Raw genomic sequence first — 21907 nt, 5'->3', positions numbered from 1 at the left:
CAAAATAAGAGTCAAATGAACAAAACAATGGTAGTGTTCTAGAACAAAAATACTTTCCATCTTTGGCGTTCACTGTGGAAAAGAGTACATAATATTAATTTAATGGCAGAAGTTTGAGTAATTAGCAGCACAGTTATGTGTATTTACTCAGAAGTACGTCCCACTTGTGCTGCTTAAATCTAAATGTGACTGTGAGGATATAGATAAATAGAACAAAAACAGTATTTTTAATCATCAATACTAGAAATCAATAAAAGGTTAACATGAATCCCAGCTATAAATAAATAATGAAAGCCCCCCCCCCACTGTTTTAAATTTTGTTTATGAACTCATTAGTTTTGCAGTCTCAGGGGGGATCTTGTCACCTGATCTCTCCATAAGTTGGTGATTTAGTAATTCAGCCCAAATCTTTTGATAGTCTTCTTATACTTCCTTAATGGCTAATGTTTCTAGTTTTGTTTAGGTTTATAAACTTTTCTTGTGTAAAAATGTCTATTTATAACATGTGCCTTTTATTTCAACTGATCCTTTAGGGGATTTATTTCCTTTTTTATTATCATAGACATGTCCTTAGCAATGGAAACAGTTCCACAGATAACATCTAATACTGATCATTACACAATGTCAAGATTCTCCACACCCAAACTGTTGATTATAAATAGTAATTTAGCCTTATAGTCTTCAACTTCTCAGATCCAAGACCTGCATTTAATTCCACTTCACTTTTTTACCATATGCCTGGTTTTCACCTCTCTTTAGGGTGACAATTTGTAAAAGAAGATGGGGCTTCTATGTTTTTAATAGTAGCACAAAGGAGGGTTTTTTGTTGGTTGAGCCTGCTATGCAGTTGTAAAAAGCCACACCTACCAAAATACCTTCTATTAAAGGTCAAGGAACTTTGTCCTTTGCATCTCTCTCTGTCTGTCTGTCTGTCTGTCTGTCTGTCTGTAGAAGTGTGCATGCACACGAAAGCTCATACCAATAACAAACTTAGTTGATCCCTAAGGTGCTACTGGAAGGAATTTTTAAATTTCATTTTAAAGAGAAGAATTTGACAAATGGTCTAGTCCACTCCCAAACAATTGTTCTGTCTAATTAAATCTCAAGTCTAGATAAGAAGCATAAGAAGTCATTCCCCCCCCCCCAGCAGAAATAAGATCCTTAGGGACATTTCTCTGCATCCAGAACAATTAGGCTGCAGTTTTATAATATGATATAAACTCAATTGAACCCAATGGTGCACATTTCCAAGTAGACATGTGTAGGATTGTGCTGTTGGAAACAATATTGCTGTCTGCAAAGGAAAGGTATTTTGATACCAAACACATTAATAGGTATTGTGAGATGAGAATATGCAAAATTGGAAAATTCCAGACAGAGATACTGCTTTCAGGGGAACCCGTGGGAGGAAAGATGAGAAGTTCATAACCATTATGGTGGTATGTACCTTTCTTTCATAAAATGAAATAGGCATAAAAGTATTTTAGGTCTAATTAAAATACTGATTTAAAAATTGGGGTGATGTACCTGTCACAGGGGTTAGGTGTGATGCCAGCTTGGAAAGTAAACTGCACTTCCACTTGCAGCTTACAGTGGAAGAGCAATAATTTGGTAGTGAGTAGAGTTAGGAGCTTTGGGATGCGGGTGGCGCTGTGGGTAAAAGCCTCAGCGCCTAGGGCTTGCCGATCGAAAGGTCGGCGGTTCGAATCCCCGCGGCGGGGTGCGCTCCCGTTGTTCGGTCTCAGCACCTGCCAACCTAGCAGTTCGAAAGCACCCCCGGGTGCAAGTAGATAAATAGGGACCGCTTACTAGCGGGAAGGTAAACGGCGTTTCCGTGTGCGGCTCTGGCTTGCCAGAGCAGCGATGTCACGCTGGCCACGTGACCCGGAAGTGTCTGCGGACAGCGCTGGCCCCCGGCCTCTTGAGTGAGATGGGCGCACAACCCCAGAGTCTGCCAAGACTGGCCCGTACGGGCAGGGGTACCTTTACCTTTACCTTAGAGCTAGGAGCCACCAGTCAAGAAGCAGCCTTGATTCTGTGATGCTGATCAACATGTTAGTTAGTCCATGTGAAGTTAGTGGATATAAATTGACTTAAATCCCAGTTCTTGACTTTCAGGTTTGTGCACCTAGTTATCACAAAAAATAGACAAGCCTCAAATAAGCTGCAGCTAGATAGGAAATGTTATTCTACTAGAATCAACATTATTTTAAAAATCCAATATATTTCAATAAAATCTTCCTTTGGAGTAGAGGTATCTTATATCTTTCCTTCAAAGAAGGTTATTTGGGAGGCATTGCTTTTAGAAAGGATTTTATCCTTATTTTGGAATGTCAGATCTTGTTGCTCCCAGGTAACATTATATTGAAAAGTGTTGGGCTTTTTTATTATCTTGATTTTGATAGTCATTTTGTTCTTCCTTGAGAGTTGCCTTCCATGGTGGTTTCCTTTTCTTAGTGCTTGTGCTTTATTTTTTCCTCTCCTTACCCTTTCCCAAATTATATTCTGTAATTATGTCTTTTCCAAGTTGGTGCTACAGTGATTTGTAGTTTTCTTTGTGTATCAAAATATCAAAAACTTAGTTACAACTTATTACTATTTTTATGAAGTTATTACACAAGGGAGGACAATGTGATACTATTGGTAGAAATTGATTAAAATATTTCAATATGGTCCTAATTTTCTTATCAATGACCCTTTTCAAAAGCTTTATAATATTTTCCTTTCATCACAGAAAACTATGCTTACAAATAACTTTGGAGCATTCATGGCTTTTCAAAATGTTAATTCTAAACCTGTCCATTACTGGAATTCAGAGATGAGAAAATTTTCCTTAATCACTTTCTGATTTGTGTCTTTAACTGTAACATCTTAAGAGTTAATACTTAATAGGATCGCCTGTTTTCCTTCAGACCTCCACCTGAAGTTGATAACTTACAAAGTATAGCTGGGGTGCCAATTATAATACTTTGTCATCAGCCAAGGCAGCAGTAAGAAACACAGATAACTATTCGGAAGGATACCAAAATTTCTCATGTAATTTTTATTGGTTTTAGTTTACATGAAGTGAGACTAGTAGAAAAAGCCACAAGTTTTGCATACTCTACTATAAATATTTTCTCAGCAATGCTTCCCATGAACCACCACCTCCTTTATGGGATCCTCTTTTTCCCTTTCTCAACCCAGTCACTTCTCTACCACAGGTCTTGCACTGAAGGAAGTATTGGCAAAATGTCTATACTATACATCTATTGTACATGGTGAATTACTGAAACTAAATTCAGAAGCAATATAGGCCTGTTTTTAATTTTATTTCCGCCTTATCTTTTCTCTCACACTTTATCTTGACGCTAGCAAAATACTTAAATTAGAACTTTGGAAGTTACTAAGTGTTTTGAAAAATCAGGGTAGTTTCCATTGCAGGTTTATCCAATTTGGGAATAGGAATAACCAGGATGAGTTGTTTGGAGAGACCAGCAGATTTGGAGTGATACTTTGCTACTCTAAAGAAATTCTGTAACTATGACTTTGGTTTCAAAGCCAGGGAGATTACCAAGGTAGTGACTCTTATTTCTTTTTTATGAAAGAGGTGCATCTCCCTTGGGAGTGCCCTGTTGTTGTCATGTAGGTGCTCAGAGATGCTTAGTTACACCATAGTGACAAAGCCAGTCTTCCTCTGCCTTGGAATGGGGATCTTCCCTACAGTTGTGCTGGGCTCTCAGGTTGCCTTGCATAGCTTCTTCCACGGAATACATTGAACAAGCAATTTGTGGCTCACCTAATTTGGACCTAAGTTGTTTTCTAAATGTGGAAGTCTTACCCTAATGCTTCTTATCATATACACTTGTAAAAAGCTAACACATCTAAAAAGTGAGGTATGCTTTGAAAAAAAATCCTGGCATTTGGGTTCTCTTCACTCCCTCCCTCCTTTTATCCACGGAAAGGCCTTCTCGGTAGTGGAGCCCGCCTGCCCTCCCATCAGATGTCAAGGAAATAAACAACTATCTGACTTTTAGAAGACATCTAAAGGCAGCCCTGTTTAGGGAAGTTTTTAATGTTTGATGTTTTTTCTGTTTTTAGTCGTGTTGGGAGCCACCCAGAGTGGCTGGGGAAAATATCTGTAAGTCCTAGATCCTATTAAAACTTTTGTCATAGTTGCTCCCCACCCCCCAACACACACCCCTTGGTCCAGGCTGTTCAGGGTATTGTCTTTTGTAAGGTAAAGACTAAGGAAACTGGTTAAACAGGTTTTCTGAATTCACTGTGTGGCATTGGAAAGATGGGGCCCGAAGACTGCAAGATTTTGTAACCCTGAAACCTCTTTAGTTACTTGCTCTCATTTTTCTCTCTCAGTTATGACTTTCATATAGTTGCTTATCTTTAATATCATTTTAAAAATGAACTTGCTTTCAAAATGCATGGATATGCCAAGGTAGGGGGAGTAAGGCACAAATACAGTTATAACGAAACCAATAGCAGGATATTGGTTTAGCCTGGAAAAGAGGAGACTGATAGGAGATATGATAGCCATCTTCAAATATCTCAAGGGCTGTCACATGGGAGAGGGAACAAGCTTGTTTTCTCTTGGTTTGGAGGGTAGGATTCGGACCAATGACTTCAAGTTCCAAGAAAAGGAGATTCTGACTAAACATCAGGAAGAGTTTTCTGACAGTAAGAGCTGTTTGATAGTGGAATGGTCTCCCTCGGGAAGTTGTGGACTCTCCTTCCTTGGAGGGTTTTAAGTAGAGGTTGGACGGCCATCTGTCATGGATGCTTTAGCCAAAATTCCTGCATTGCAGGGCGTAACTAGATGACCCTTGAAGTCCCTTCCAACTCTACAGTTCTATGATTTTGTGATATCTTTTGTGTAAACTATTCAGATGTCTTCCAGTTGAAGCTGAGATCAGAGTCGGACTGCCATTCAGGTTACTTATTTTAATTATTTGTTGCATTTATATCCCACCCTTTTCTCCACGGAGCTCAAGGTGTCCTTCACAGTTCCCTCGCTCCTCCTTTAATCTTCACAACCGTCCTGTGAGGTAGGTTAGGCTGAGAGGCAATGACTGGCTCAAGTTCACCCAGTGAGCTTCATGGCCGAGCGGGGAATTGAACGCTGATCTCCCAAGTCCTAATCCGACACTCTTAACTATTGTACCACCACTGGTTCTCACCACTGCTTGGGGTGAGACTGCTTGCTATTGGATTGAACATGCAATTTGCTTACGGTGAGCAATAATATAATCAGTTTGTCACACATGTGTCAACTGTGCCAGTGCACAGATGACAGGAGTATCCCTTCCTTTGGGATATCCCCTCTTGTAATTAAGCCCACAAAAGAAAGGGTAAAGGGAACTCTGACAATTAAGTCCAGTCATGAACGACTCTGGGGTTGCGGTACTCATCTCGCTTTACAGGCCGAGGGAGCCGGCGTTGGTCCACTTCCGCAAACAGTTTTTCCGGGTCATGTGGTCAATATGACTAAGCCGCTTCTGGCGAAACCAGAGCAGCGCACGGAAACGCCGTTTACCTTCCCACCGGAGCAGTACCGGTTTATCTACTTTTGAACTGCTGCTTTTGAACTGCTGGGTTGACAGGAGCTGGGACCGAACAATGGGTGCTCAACTCGTCGCGAGGATTTGAACTGTCAACCTTTCGATTGGCAAGCCCAAGCGACACAGTGGTTTAACCCACAGCGCCACCCGCGTCCCCTGCCACAAAAGTTACTATCCTCCAAAAGAAATTTGATAGCATGCTAAGAGGCTCTCAGCCCATTTCCATACTGGTTGCCGAGGAGGAAAAGCCCTCTTAGCCGCAGCTGGTTGGTGGGCTGATTTTTTTTCATTGCCTTTTCCCAAAAGGACTGGGATGAGAGATCTATTCTCCACCACCAGCTCACTGCATTTCTGTGTTGGTTACAAAAGGAAGGGGCTTTTCTTCCTCTGCCATTGCCAAAGAAGCCAACTGAATTGGCAGATGAAATGAAGTGATCTGTTTCTCTTTCACCAGCTCACTAATTTACCTGCATTGGATTCTTTATTCCCTTTGTCTACCAGGTGGGTGTTTAATTTGCTGTCTTTAGCTGCTATTTTCAAAAGGCTATTGGGTGGATGTTTTAGGTTTTTAATCAGGGGGAGTCAGAGGGAGGTTTGTGAGATTTATTAATGATTCCCCTAACTTACCCCCTATAATCCAAGCACTAAATTGTTCTTTTTCAAAACAACAAGTACAGTGGTACCTCGGGTTAAGTATTTAATTCGTTCCGGTGGTCTGTTCTTAACCTGAAACTGCTCTTAACCTGAAGCACCACTTTAGCTAATGGGGCCTCCTGCTACTGCCACGCCACCGGAGCACGATTTCTGTTCTCATCCTGAAGCAAAGTTCTTAACCCGAGGTACTATTTCTGGGTTAGCGGAGTCTGTAACCTGAAGCGTATGTAACCCGAGGTACCACTGTACCTTGCTAAAGTGAGTTGAATGGCAATGTTGAAATACCCCTCTGCTACTCAAGATAAAATGTCCCCATGACTGCTTTATCATGAATATGTTGAAACCCCGGCTAAAGTGAGCACCACGTCAAAATTTAAGAATATGTGAGTGCTGCAGCTACCTTGACCGTGGTTCAAAGGTAGGTAGTTGTTGTTCGCAGAAGGTTTGTTAATGATCTCCTGCACATAGAGAAACCACACAATTTGAGCTGCTTTTCCTTTAAAATAATTCTGGCATTAAAATAGTAAAGCATACTTGATACTGCCTATGGAGAATTTGACAAAGTAAGGTTTTGTGGATTAAATGTGGTTAGCTAATATGAGGTGGGGTAGCTGTTTAAAGAGGACAATTTAATTACTGGAAGACTGGAAGCTTCGTTTCGGTTTGGGAACTTTAAAATCTCAAGTATATTTTATGCTGATGTTCATGTATGCAATTAATTATACAAAAATGTGTGATTGTCATCTTTATGAACTATAATATAAGAAATATGAGTAAAGATACTTTTCAAACTGCAGAATCTAGTATTTTGAAAGCTGAATAAAAAATTAATGACATCTTATCCAACTAATACAATTATCACAATCTGTATCCCTTCTTCCATTGGAGTGCGTGTTTATGTAACTGAGATTAAATTGAATGTAAAATAGTTAATGTAGCAGGCTGGGCAGTTTTTTGTTATTTGAAGTAGACTAATATCATTACCCTTCCAGAATTTTTTCAAATAAAATGTCAAGTGTTCTCGACGCTTTTTTTCCTCGGAAGAGATACATTAAAGCCATATTTTCCACCAGAACTTTAATGGCTGAATTCTTAGAAGATCGTGTTTATGGGAATAAATGCACATGGTGTTTCAATGTCTTTGAAGTCCCTGCTGCTTCACATAGCTGAAGAATCATGTTACTAAAACAGACACACATAAGACCTTTGCCTGTTCAGCAGAGTGTGTGGCTGAAGTAGAAATAATAAAGCTTGGCAATTTGAATATTTGAAAACTACATTATCTATCTGCAATCCTTGCCTTGCAATAACCCTGGAAGTCTAATAAGTATTATTATCCCCCATATGGCAAACGGGGTGGGGGGGGGTGAGACAGTAAGCTGCCCAAGGCCACCTAAGGAAACAGAAGCACAAATTGAACTTGGGACTTCCTTATTGGTAGCTCAGTCTCTTTATTGCATCAGCTCAAACTTCAAAGATTTCTTCAACTGTTCTTTAGTCTCTTAAAACAAAAAATTAAAGATTTTCTTGGTTTACAAAAGTACACGCATTGTCTCCTTTTTCCAGGTTGTAAAGTCTTTTCTGTAGTCCCTTTGGCTGCATGTATGCTCCCCACCCTCTGCTTGCAGCCACAGCTTTCTAGCACAGAAGCTAAAAAAATGTAAGCAGATCTAATCAGGCAGTTATGTAGCATATCAGATTACATGCAGCTCCTTGTAAAGCAGGGACTGTCTGTGCAGTTGCAAGGTCTCTAAATAGCCTTCTCTTGCCTGCAGGTTTATGTATAGATACTTAATGTGCACACACAGTATGGTTTGCAGGATTTTGATAGTGCAAAATGTGTACAGATGTTGCTGCTTCAAATATTAGTTTTTTTTAAGGTTTGGAAATACAGGATATCTAAGGAGAAAAACTTGTGTCTGTCTGTATTTAGAGGATTTCTTGTATTTTCAATTGCTATTAATATTCCAGATGTAAATGAGGACAATGAAGTAGATCAAGTCTTTTCAACAGGTGCATGTGAAGTCCCAGAGCTGCTGCTGCTGAGTAACTGGAAAGACATTACTGGAATTGTGCAGATGGAGTAACCAAATAGATATTTCCCAACATTGTTACTAAGGTGTGCAAATCCTTGGTGGTTTGGCAATACTTTAAAGTAACATCGCAATACATCGACCAGGTGTCTTGTGTAAAATGGTGTGACACAGAGGTTTCTAGATTTTCTGTTGCCTTTTGACTCCAAGCCAGTTAAAACTGAACTTTAAAGTTCAGTTTAATGAAACAAGACAAATCCTATGTGCAGTTAGTTGTGAATATGTCTCATTGTACTTGAGGTCTCCTGAGTAAACTTTAGCAGGCGTGGGAAAAGGGGAGAGGCCCTCTTGTGGATTGGTAACTGGTTAAGAAAAAAGAAAACGTGGGTGGCTCTGTGGATGGCTTACCAATCAGAAGGTTGGCGGTTCGAATCCCCATGACGGTGTGAGCTCCCGTTGCTCGGTCCCAGAAAACGTGGGTGGCTTACCAATCAGAAGGTTGGCAGTTCGAATCCCTGCGACGGCGTGAGCTCCCGTTGCTCGGTCCCAGCTCCTGCCAACCTAGCAGTTCAAAAGCACGTCAAAGTGCAAGTAGATAAATAGGTACCGCTCCGGCGGGAAGGTAAACGGTGTTTCCGTGTACTGCTCTGGTTCGCCAGAAGCAGCTTAGTCATGCTGGCCACATGACCCGGAAGCTGTAGGCCGGCTCCCTCAGCCAATAAAGCGAGATGAGTGCCGCAACCCCAGAGTTGTCCGCGACTGGATCTAATGGTCAGGGGTCCCTTTACCATTAAGAAAAAAGGAAGCAGAGAGCCAGAATAAATGGCCAGTTCTCCAAATGGAGGAATGTTGAAGGCGGAGTCCCCAAGGATAGGTATTGGGACCATTGCTTTTTAGCATGTTCCTAAATGGTTTAGACTGTAAAGGGGTGAGCAGTGAAGTAGCCAAGTTTGCTGATGTGATCAAAATGTTATGGGTGATTTTTAAAAAGGGATTGTGAATGGGCATTAAAATGGCAAATGCAGCTCAGTGTAAACAAGTATAAAATATTGCAGTTGGGGGGCAAAAATATATATCTAAAATTCGCATATATGCTCATGGGGTCTGAACTGGTGGTGACTGACCAGGAACAAGACTTTAACACAGCACACATTTTAAGTATGGAATTCTATTCCACAAGAAGTAGTGATGGCCACCAACTCAGATGGCTTTAAAAAAGGATTAGACAAATTCATGAAGTAGAAGGCTGGGGTGGTGCCAATAACAAAATGGTGGTGGATGGAAGCTGAGTTTTTCCTGATCAGCTGGCAATTGCTGGCATCACTGATATCTAATCTCTCCTTAACAATTGCGATTTCCTTGTGGCAAGGAGATAGAATTTCATAGTTCAGTTTTCTTCAGGCGAAGCACAGACATTGGTTGTGTAGGTATCATGATTCAACCTCTCCATTTTAGGCAGAATTTGAAAATCCAGAGACTTTAAGTGAAAAAGGCGTTTAATTTTATATTTTCCCTCTGCCCACATGCCACTTAAAGTATTTTTACTCATCTCCTGTCACTTCTTCTCCCCTTAACCTTTCATACTTAATTTGTTTCATATACGTACCTCAAAACAAAATCATTCTTTTTACAGTCTCTTACTTCACCATAGGGACATGGGTGGCGCTGCGGGTTAAACCACAGAGCCTAGGACTTGTCGATCAGAAGGTTGGCGGTTCGAATCCCCACGACGGGGTGAGCTCCCGTTGCTCGGTCCCTGCTCCTGCCAACCTAGCAGTTCGAAAGCACGTCAAAGTGCAAGTAGATAAATAGGTACCGCTCTGGTGGGAAGGTAAATGGCGTTTCCGTGCGCTGCTCTGGTTTGCCAGAAGCGGCTTAGTCATGCTGGCCACATGACCCGGAAGTTGTACGCTGGCTCCCTCGGGCAACCCCACAACTGGACCTAATGGTCAGGGGTCCCTTTACCTTTACTCCACCATAACAGCTTTCTTTCTTCTATCCTTCCTTTCTATTCCTACATTGTTGTTGTTGTTAGCCTCTATCTAATTTCCTTCAGCATCTGATTTGGCTCTTTTCCCTCCAACCGAGCTTCTCTTGTCTTTCGGCCACTTTTATTCAGCATGTGGGCAGTCAATCCAACCAGAAGACTATGGCACGGCCAGCAAATGGAAATGAGCAGGCAGTGGGTGGTTTGTGGCACTGGTGCCCACCTGAAAGTGGCCCACCGCTTGTCCCAAGCCCAGTGTTTGTGAAACACTCCCGTAGGGCTTCTAAGTAAACGTGTATTGTGTAGGATTGGGCTATAAATATATGAAGTGCATTATCCATTGTAGTGCCACTGCAGTGATGATCGTGCAAGGGAAATTATCCAGCCCTTCTTTCTGTCTCACTTTACAGGCCCCTTCTGAGGGCTACAGTAGGGAGGAAGTTGTCTTTCTGTGAATGCTTCATTAGTTGCAACCATAAGACTGCAATCGTACGCATACATATTTGGGAGTATGCCTCACTGGACTCTGACTTACCTCTGAGTATACATGTATATGATTGTGCTGCATGTCCTACAAAAACAAGCACAATATTTTGGGTAAAGGGACAATTGAAAAATATTTTTTTCTGACATTATTATTATTATTATTATACCCTGCCCATCTCTGGGCAGCTTCCAGCAAAATATATTATTACTGTCCTGTCCACACGATTCTTTACACCTTAGATTTAATGTGGTGGAAGGTTTTGGGGAAGTGCCACCATGTCAAAATCATTCTCAATTTGTAAAATTTGTACAATGGGAAATGGAAAAAATAAAACAAGTATGCAGAATCACAGATTCTGTTGACTGTAGAATTCCTTTTACACAGAAGGTTTCATGTGTTTTAACCAAAGATGGAAAGGTTAGTTTGAAGTAAAATAAAACGAGGAACTGGCTGCTGAGTCCAGTCATTCAGTAGGAGGAAGAGGAATTAAATGCAATAAAAAAAGAGAAGTGTAGGTAGATGTGTGACTTTCCATGATGAATTCAGTTTTGATACTTGTCAAGCCTGCATCCTTGTGTCTGAGTTTTAAGATCATATAGGATGAGGTACTGATACAACTTGTGCCTGTGCTGCATGTCGATTGACAGTGTCTGCCTGCCTGGCATTTGATTTCCAACAACAGGATGCTATAATACTTTGAGGGGTGCAAAGAACACTACTTTAACTGGTTTCTAATTATTGTAATAAAAAATAATAATAAAACCATAGTTCATCCTTTTAGCTGAGTTTAAGTATATGTGCATTCTGCAGTGAGGTAGGTTTTAGTTCCCCATCCCATGCTAGTACAGGTGTTTTGATATGATTTGTCATTTTTGTCACATCTCTGGTTGTAGTCTTCCAGACATTTGCTTGAAAGTAATTCCCATTGAAATTAAAGACCTGTCTGTTGGTTTACTATCAAACCAGAAGCACAAGGCATAGTCTCAGTGGGTGAACTTGGGGGGTGGAGGCAACATGTCACATGGGAGTTTGAAACATTCCTCTGTTCTGCTCATGATGAGATACTTTGGTTTGCTGAGTGAGCCAGTGGGGATCAGTACAATGGCTTGTAAGCATCAAATGTGTTGACTAGCACGTCTGAATCCCAACAAAAATACCTAGTGTGCGCATATGGCAATGAGACTCAGTCCTGGACATATAGAGAGAATTGAAGTTTCGGACTTGACAGTAGCTTAACAGGCCAGTAGTGATGCCTTGGAACTAATGCATCTCAAGAGCCAATTGGATATAAATAAAAATTATTATTATTATTATTACAGTGAATTTCAGAATTTATCAAACTTTGATCAAATTTTTAAATCAGATGTTACCTTGTAAACTTAGTACACCTGGTGTTTTTTTTTGTTTTGCTTTCTTTTATTACTCTTTCTGCCCATATTTCTCTTAGGTCAGTCAATTTTGAAGGAGCAGTATGCAATTTTCATTTTAAAAGGTTAGATTGATAATGAATATTCTGTTTTTAAAACATGTTTCCCTCTCCTTTGTATATTTGTTTAGGCCGTCTGGTAGGTGCTTTGGATGCTGTGCTCGATTCTAATGCCCGCGTCGCTCCATTTCGAATTTTGCTTCAAGTTCCAGGATCACCTATTTACTCTGCCATAGCTTGTGGTGAGTTATTGAATGGATCAGAAGTTTACTGGGCCATAGCCATTGGTGAGTTGCATACCAGACAAAAACTAAAGTCTGAGCATGCTGTGGTTTGCATGTCAAAGAAGCTGAAGGTAACTCAAATTAATAACACAGCAGTGTGCATAAGTGCTTATTTAACAACCAACATATAATTTGTAACTTCCATGTACGGGTAATATAAATGCTTGTTGACACAACATTAGAAGTGCCCAAAGCTTTCAGTTGTGGGAAGCGGTGTGGCTTTTCATACTGGAGCACGCACATTTCTGTATCCTGGGAACTGCTGAAACAGTTAAAGGGGTGGGGGGAAGCTTTATAATCTTCTCCCTGATATGGTAAGTTTCTGTACATGGGCAGGGAATAGTTTATGTTGATAGTATTTAAACATTCAGACCCTCCCTACATTCTGAAATGGTACAGCCTAGCAACAGATGCATTATATGGAGCTTCTATAGTAAATTGGCTGCTTTAGTTAGTGTATCGTGCTTTATATATTTTCTGAATGAGTGTTATTATTGTAAAATAGATTATCTCTGGCCTTGAAAGTATTCTGGAAATCCCTTTATGTCCATAAGTCATTGGTACTTCTTGAAGGCTAATCAGATCCAAGTAGAAAGGGCTACATCAGGCATAGGCAAACTCAGCCCTCCAGGTGTTTTGGGACTACAACTCCCATGATCCCTAGCTAACAGGACCAGTGGTCAGGGATGATGGGAATTGTAGTCCCAAAACATCTGGAGGGCAAAGTTTGCCTAAGCCTGGGCTACATATTGGATTTTGGTAGAACCCACATCACCTTTCACACAGAGCCTATTCTTAGTATTCTTTTGGAAGTGGTGCAAATGTTCTTGGTTTTCAGAGTAGCAGTTTTAAGTTTGACACAAGTAACATACGCTCAGAAGGCATTGGGTTGCATCTTACACTGTACACATGGAGTTAGTTCCATTTGCACCACAGGACTTCCTCTCCCTATTCTGTCCCTGTGCTCCCACAGAAGCTACTCTGTAGGGTCCCCCAACGCTCTGGAGCAGATTTTGAGGGTCTTTTTTTGCCCTCTCATAGTTCTTGTTTCTAACAACGCTGCTATTGTTAATGTAATGAGATTTGCCACACAACTTTAGATACAGCCGAAATAGAAAAGTCTGAATTTTGTACATCCTGGAACTGTTTAATGATTCTCAACCTCTGTTTCTGTGTAGGGGGCTGCAGGGGAAAGTTCATTGTACAAATGAAAATCTGTCGTGCAAGTGAATCAACAGCATGGAATGCAACCCATTCTTGTTATTTGTTATTACAGTGGTACCTCTGGATGCGAACGGGATCCGTTCTGGAGCCCGTTCACATCCTGAAGCGAACGCACCCCACATCTGCGTGTGCGTGGGTCGCAATTCGCAGCTTCCACGCATGCTCGTGACGTCATTTTGAGCGCATGCGCGAGCGGCGAAACCCGGAAGTAACGCGTTCCGTTACTTCCGGGTCGCCGTGCAGCAAAACCCTGAAAACACTCAACCCGAAGCTACTTCAACCCGAGGTATGACTGTATGTTAAAACGGAGAAAGTGAGTTTAGTATACTCTGATTTTCCTTCTCTTAAAGCTACTCAAGCCCTTTGATTAGCAGAATGCATTTTAAGGCTGTAGGGAAATTTACTGCTTTCTTTGGGTTTAAAAGGATTCCTTGCCTTGCCATATTTGCTACTAGCATGATTCAGTTTCTTATTTGAAAGCAACATTAATAATTTTTGGTTCCCTTGTCTGTTGTTCAAGGATGTTGTTCACATCACTATAGACAAGGACTTCTGGCTTATCATGGTTTAGAACTAGAATCCCAGGCACAGACGCAATTGAAATCCGGGCTCAGTTACCACTTTCCAGTTCCCACACCTTGCAACAGAGTAAGAGTAAAGTGGGAGCAATTAGGCAGCTCCTGCACAGTAAACCAGCAACCCTGGCTGGTTTACAGTGCCATGTAAACAGCCACAGTTTGTATACTTGTGTTCCCTCTCCCTAAAGTGTGTAGCTTCCTATGCTGCATTACAGCACCCTCTTTGAATCAGTCTCCTGTCCTTTCTTTCTCCTCACTAGAGCTTGAAAATCAAGGCCTTTTCACTGCAGAAGATTATGATAAGTTAATTTATATAGCTAGTGGGATACTAATTTATAGTTATAGGATCAATGTTGTATCGATCATAAGTGTGCAGCTGAAGCAATTTTATGGCCACATAGAGGTTCGTGAGATAGTGTGGAGTTGGATCATAAATTATTTAAATTTGCTTGCTATTGCATGCTGCCACCAGCAGCATTGAAACAGCGTTTCTAGGCTTGACAATAGCAGTCAGGAAAACAACAGGTGGACTCTCAGCCACGAGGATCGATTTTTGCATACTGCTTCTTTGACCTTCTTGCAGAAAGTGAAGGGCAAAAGCACCGAGATTGTCTCTTGCGTTCACTGCAAGTGACTAGATTTTTGTGTGTTTGGTTTAGATATGTCACTGTGTTGGTAATGAAGGGTACACATGTGCAGAAAGCGCTTTTCCTTTAAAATATAAGTGGTAAGCCAGAAATAATCCATGCCTCTTATTTCAAGTATTTTTAAGGGTTACATGATGAGTTAGTTATACATGATGTTTTTATAACTGACATAATAGATGTGTATCTTGCATTCTGGTATCTTTGCTTTACTTCAGAATGTACTGTAAGAGGCAAGATGAGATCAGCCCTGTAAATAATTATGTAGATGTCAGTCCCCCGTCCCGTCCCCCCCCCCCCGCTTACTTGTACTGCTCCTTCATCCTTTCCTCCTCCTTGGACCAATGTAATGATGCCAGTGCTAGGTACAGTTATGTATCTTACTTTTTTGCCCTCTCATAGTTCTTGTTTCTAACAACGCTGCTATTGTTAGTGTAATGAGATTTCCCACACAACTTTAGATACAGCCGAAATAGAAAAATCTGAATTTTGTACATCCTGGAACTGTTTAATGATTCTCAACCTCTGTTTCTGCAAACCTACTCTGTGGAATGCCACAATGATTGTAATGCCAAAATAATTGCAACTTCCAGCTTGTAATATTGAATGCTATGTTGCAGGTAGAAATTAATCTTTTTTCCCCTCCTTATCTTGTACAGTGAGATAGGAGGGTGAGTGGGGGGAAATCCAAAATGATTAATTCAGCTGTTTGATTTAATAATGACATATGGAATTGAAAGAGGAACAGAGTGAAAATCTGGACAAAGAGAAGTGGTTGAAATTTAGCTCATAATGAAAGCGAAAAGAGACTTGACTCTGGCAGTGGTAGCATGCAGATGTTGTTTATTTATAAAATTAATGTCCCTCCTTTCATCATAAAGCAATCTTGGGGCAAGTTACAACATACAGAAACATGAAACCAACAAACGAAACAATTCCAAACCAATTGGTTGTAAAATTAAGCATATAACTATAACCTATCAGTCAATTTACACACCTTAGCCCATATGTCACTGTTGTTTGCTCGAAAGTCACTTAAAGCAGATTGCAGTGATAAAGCAAAAGATCAACAGAATTTAAAGCTGCTAGTAATACAAAACATATTAGTTGCTAAAATATCAGCCATCCATTAGCATTAAACATTTGCCCTGTTGTGTATTGAGTTTAAGGATGATCAAGTAACAAACCCTTTTTGCCTGTTCCCCATTTTGTATAAGGGCCTTCCTACCTACCCCTTATTCTTCCCCATACTAAGGAATAAAAGCATAATCAGTACATGTATAAATACTTCCATGGGAAAGCTTTCTGCTTCCATCTCTTCTCTTTCATATAAAGGTGTTGTAAGAGGCAGCAGTTCTGTTTGTTTTGTTACTGAGTTGGTCAGATATAGCTCCACAGCTTCTAACAATGCTATGCAAGCTTTTGTAAAAAAAAAAAAAAGCAAGGTATCAAATGCCATTTTTAATACTAATGTTTTTGTGTGTGTGCATGTGTTTGAGCAGGAGTTATCTTGATTAATAGTGTTTATCAAGAGCCATCACGAGGTCTTCCTGTTGAGGAAGTTAACTCTTGGAAAGTTTCCCTTGCAATTGGCATTCTCTGTGGGAAACCTACCAGAGGAAAGTGGAAAAATATTTAACTATATTTATCATCTCTGCTGTGTGTGGCAATATGCAGTATCTTTAATGGTTGCAGTACTTGGGTCTGATTATGTTTACCTGTCCCCCTACCATCCTCAGTTGTTCTCTTTTTCCTCTGTTACTTGGGGTAATGGTCTGGAAAGGGTGACTGTTACTTCCTCCTCTTCCTGTAATCCAGCTAATTCACAACACAGTACTTTAGGTGTTTGTATTTAGTGGGATCTATTGCCATGTCTACGGGATTGTAGCCTTACTTATTCTCTGCAAGTAGGTGGATGGCTGTTTGCTTTGTAGTAATCTTGCTCTTGCATTCATTTTCTATTGCTCTCTGTCTCTGTCTGGGTCACTTTGTGTTGTGCTCATTTTCTACTTGCCGTATGGGCTTTCCTACCCATATAGCAGAATGTGGTGGCAGATTGGACTGTACCATTGCAGAATGCTCCCCTACGTGAAAATATCATTGCAAGTAGAAAATGAGCACAACACACAAGTGAACAACACAAGCACGCTGACACCAAACTCTACATACATTAAACATAATAGAAACACCGCCACCCAATCCCACCCTTATCCATCTTCCCTCTCTCCACCCCCCTTTCTCTTTTCTCTCCTTTTTTATTTTTATTTTTATTTTCTTCTCCCCCTAATGCCTCAACAAATGAAACGGATTTGTAAAAATGTTACATGGGGAAAAATATATATGAGGCACTACACTTCTGTAAAACAAGAAAATCCTTAATAAAATATTTTTTTTAAAAAAAAAGAAAATGAGCACAACACAGAGTGACCCAGGCTATAACATTGCTTCCTAACGTGTTAGTTTTGTTCTGCATTTACTTGTGGGGAGGCTTCGTGTGGTGTTCCAGTTATCATGTGGCAAGCACTCAAAATGGTATTCAGTGCCTGTTCCTTTTTGCAGCATAATATTATATGTCTGTTCTGGCCTTTAGTCTGCCATAGCCAGAGACCAGACTTCAGGAAATAAGAGTCTGGAGTCAACTCAGCAGATAGTGCCCCAGCAATACCTCAAGTGTTTTGCTCTGATGGTTGCTGGGGAGCAGCACCAGGAAAGGGCTGTTGCCTTCATGTCTTGCTTGTGAGATTCCCAGAGGCATCTGGCTGGACACAGTGGGGAACAGGATGCTGGAGTAGGATAGGCCTTTGGTCTGATTTGGCAGGTGTCAGATAACCCAAGTTGCTTCATCTTCAAAATGTCCTTATGAGGAAGCCATCCCTTAATTATGTCTACCTGATGGATTGGGTAGCCAGGTAAATATTTCAGTGCTTTAATATTGCTGCTTAAAAAATACCGCAGTAATGAAAGGTCACAATAACCGAATACCACAGTAATTCACCATAACAGAGACTACCTTCAAAAGTGAAATAACAGGTTCTGCTGCCCCAATTGCATTAAATAGTGGTATGCATCTACAAAGGGCTATTGAAGCAGGCATTAAACTAGAGATACTAAAACAGAAAAAGTCATGGCCAGTTTGTTACTGAAGTTTGTATGTTACTGCAGATTCTTGGATTGGTCGAATTTGTTTGTACAACACTCACTTTCAATATACTTTTGTGTTATTTTTCCTTTTGAATTTGAAAACTTTGCTTGCCACATTTGGTGTCTTGCTCAGTTCTCCCCTCTCTTCCTTTCTTTCTTTCTTTCTTTCAGGTGCCACAACCGAGGAAATAAATCATCACTGGGAGTGGCTGGAACAAAACCTACTCCACACCTTGTCTGTATTTGATAATAAAGAAGATATTGTTAGCTTTGTCAGAGGTAAAATAAAGGTAGGCCTTCATTCTTTCCACTTGTTTTATAAAGGGCAAAACAGTATTGAGGAGCAGAGACATCTATTCCCCTAGGGCAGGGGTCGGCAAGGTTTACCTTGCCTGGGCTGGTTCACTCCAGCAGAGATCCCTCCTTGGGACGGATCATGAGCGCACGTGGCCACGATTTCCAGCATCTGCATCTGCAATTTTCAGCGTCTGAGCATGCACAGACGTGATTTCCGACACCGCGGAAGCAAGTCCCTGTGCCACACTGCACCGATTTAGTGCAGCGGGCGGGGACTTGCCGAGCGGGTGGTGCGGTTTGGGGGGGCTCGTGGGCTGGTTAAATTACCCCTGTGGGCTGCTTGTGGCCCATGGGCCTTAGGCTGTCTACCCCTGCCCTAGGGTATTTCTTGGAGCAGAAACATATTAGTCATTTGGTATATGATCAGACTCTACGCTTAAGGAATTGTGGCTTTGCATTCTTGATTATTATGATAATAATACCAACTTAATTTCAGGATGGTTGAAATTGCACCTTGAAAGTTTCCCAAACAGGGTTTCCCAAACTTGGGTCTCCAGCTGTTTTGGGACTACAATTCCCATCATCCCTGACCATTGGTCCTAGTAGCTGGGGGTGATGAGAATTGTAGTCCCAAAACAGCTGGAGACCCAAGTTTGGGAAACCCTCTTCTAAAGGATGGGGAACTTGCCCTTGCATGTTGTTGTACTCCTCCTCCCATCATGCCCAGCCAGTACTCAGGGAGGATGGGAGTTGAAGTCCACCAACAGTGGGGTGGCCAAAAATTAACCACCCCTGCTTTAAAGCACTATACAAATACCAAGTTTTAATTTATTGGTTGCTATTAAATATGCAATGTAAGCTATTAAGTTGAACAGCAAATCTTGTAAATCATTTGGTTGCTTGTAACTATTAAGTTGCATGTGGTCACTTCAGTTTTTCCTCTAATGCATTAATTTGCCATTGACTTAGGCATTAATAGCAGAAGAAACCAGCAGTAAGCTAGCTGAGCAGGAAGAGGAGCCTGAGAAGTTCAGAGAAGCACTAGTGAAATTTGAGACCAGATTTAACTTCCCCGAGGCAGAGAAACTGATAACCTTTTACTCGTGCTGCTGCTGGAAGGGCAAAGTTCCTCGGCAGGGATGGCTTTATCTCAGCATCAATCACCTCTGTTTCTATTCCTTCTTTCTCGGCAAGGAATGTAAGTATGAGCCTGCAATAACGCATCTCACTGATTTGTACGCTTGCTTTTCAAACTGCTGAATTGGTTTCCCTAAGGAAGAAGTTAAAAGTGTAGTTATTTCATCCTTTGGCTAAATCAGAGATGAACAGCTTTATTTTAAATAGGCACATTTTCATAAGAGACCATTTGTTTGGATTTGTAACCTGCTCTAACTTTGGGTATTCAGGACAAGAATATAACAAAGGCCCATCTAGTCCAGCATTGTGTTCTCATGCTGGTTAACCAGATGCTTATGGGAACCCACATAACCCACTTGCAATTCCTAGCAACGTGTATTCAAAAGCATACTGCCTCTGGTAGTGAAGATAGAAAATATCTGTAATGGCTAGTAGCCTTTGGTAGACATCCTCCATGCATTTTTCTGATCCTGTTTTTAAAAATGTGAAGCAAACCTATTTGTAAAGTCATTATAATGTGATTAAAGCAAAAAAGAATGCTTGTACACACACTTGTGCACGTGTTTCTGTCTACATGCACACATGTACACACACACAGCAAACCACCAGGGAACTTTCTGCTCATCCTTGTAAATTAAGGCTCAGGTCGCATTTATCACTAGACCAAACTATGGCTTCTCATGAAGACACGAGTTGTGGGTTCCTGGGAAGGAAATTGTGACTGTTTTGCTCTTCTGCTGCTGCACTGCTGTGAGCCAAGGCTTAGTGTGTTATCTGAATATGGGTTTGTGGCTTGTTTGAATCCAGACAAACCACAAGCTGTGTAAACCAAGAAGAAACCTTGGTTACAGTTCATGGTTAGAAACATTATATTCTTAATTTCCAGTTGTTGTTTTGTAGTTTAAAATGTCCTACATTTAAAGACTTCGGGGGGTGGGGGGTTAAACTAAAAATATGTGAATACATTTTGTATCTGTTACCAGTGCTTTTTTCTAAAAAAATGTTTAGGGGTACTCTTCCTTTTCCTACTCATATTGAAATACTGCCCCTCAATGAGGCCAAACTTAAATGTTTTGGGGTTTGTGTACCCCTGTGTCCCCCCACCCCCGAAAAAAGCAGTGTCTGTTACTATCAAAATAAATTAAAATAATTACCCCAGAAGTCAATATTATATATGATCAGCTGTAATTTCTCCTTCTCAAGTATGTATAGATAAGGGGGGAAACTCACTCTAAATTTTGTGTCTAAAATCAGTATGTTGATTTTAGGACAAGGAGTAGGACTAGTGGTAAGGGGATGGGATCATCTTCCAAGCTTGAGACATAGAATTTCTGGATTTATATGAAGTGACCTGGGGCTTGCTCATTCTTTTCTAGTTCTAAACTGTTTGTAAAACTCATTTAACACTATCTCCTAAGTTTTTAAGGTAAGAAACATTACTGAATACCTTAAAAAAAGCTGGTGGTGATTGTAGCCAAATTTGTATGATAGACCTTGTCCCTTGTTTTATCTTATGGCAGCTTTTCACAGACTTGCCACAAAGGATTCATTATCCTTATTAGGCTGAAGAATATAACTTTGTATCATACTGAAGCCTTATGACTATAAGGAATCATGCAATTTGCATTACTCCTCATTAAATCTCCTGAAAGATAAATGAATGCACCCATGGTTTTTGACAGAAGTACAGTTAGTCCTTGCAGATGTTTTTGTTCTTTTATCATTTCTCCTCATTTACCAAAGCAGCCTTTCACATTCTAAGCCTACTCTTAACATGGGTTCACCAGAAACAGAATAGATTTTTGTGCATGGCAACATCCTTCTGTCCGCACCCATGGCCCATTTTAGCTTTTTAACTACATTGTATAAAGTTACCTAAAATTCTGCCTACAGAGGCTGCAGATTTAATCTTCATGGAGCAGGGCTAGCTCAGGACATCTTGCCGCTTGAAGCAAAAGCCTCTGGTGCCTTGTCAGCCGCTTCATCAGCTCCCCACCACCTGCTGCCTCCTCCTTTTCCACTGTTGCTGCTTGGAGGTAGCCCAGGGTAGCCCTGGCATGGTGGAGTGGCACACAGTGGTTGGGGGAGATTGTGGCACGGCTGCAGAGCGGCATACTAGTCAGGCCTTGATCTAGTGCCTGAGGTGACTGCCACATTGTAAGTGTGCCAGTCCTCGCATGGAGTTATCTGCATATGGCCTGCTTGGGTTAATACTGTTTTACTGACTGTTTAGAATAAAAGAAAGTGAGGAGAAAATACCCAACATGAATTTGTACTTCCTTTAGGGTTTAGGGATGTTTTTAAGGATTGATGTTTTTAGATATGTTGTAAGCCACCCAGAGTGGCTGGGGAAACCCAGCCAGATGGCCAGGGTATGAATAATAAAATTCTTGTTATTATTGCTGCAATCTTATATATACTTACTTGGAATGAAGTATCACTGAATCTAGCATGAATTTACTT

The 21907-nt window shown here is 40.9% G+C and overlaps 1 protein-coding gene across 2 annotated transcripts in view; it reads left to right on the top strand.

Moving 5' to 3' along the window:
- The window catches only part of TBC1D8 (TBC1 domain family member 8), a 47795-nt gene that overhangs the window by 5335 nt on the left and 20553 nt on the right, over positions 1-21907 (top strand). The window contains exons 2-4 of one of the 2 annotated variants that reach the window (XM_028727917.2): positions 12271-12426; positions 18182-18300; positions 19277-19505. In XM_028727917.2, the coding sequence (XP_028583750.2) occupies positions 12271-12426; positions 18182-18300; positions 19277-19505 (504 nt within the window). The remainder of the gene's footprint in view (positions 1-12270; positions 12427-18181; positions 18301-19276; positions 19506-21907) is intronic. The other variant, XM_028727918.2, reaches the window with a different exon arrangement.

Source organism: Podarcis muralis, chromosome 4, assembly GCF_964188315.1.
Source record: "Podarcis muralis chromosome 4, rPodMur119.hap1.1, whole genome shotgun sequence".
NCBI lineage: Eukaryota > Metazoa > Chordata > Lepidosauria > Squamata > Lacertidae > Podarcis > Podarcis muralis.
The sequence above is the reverse complement of the archived record's forward strand: the minus strand, read 5'-3'. Positions and strand labels throughout refer to the sequence as shown.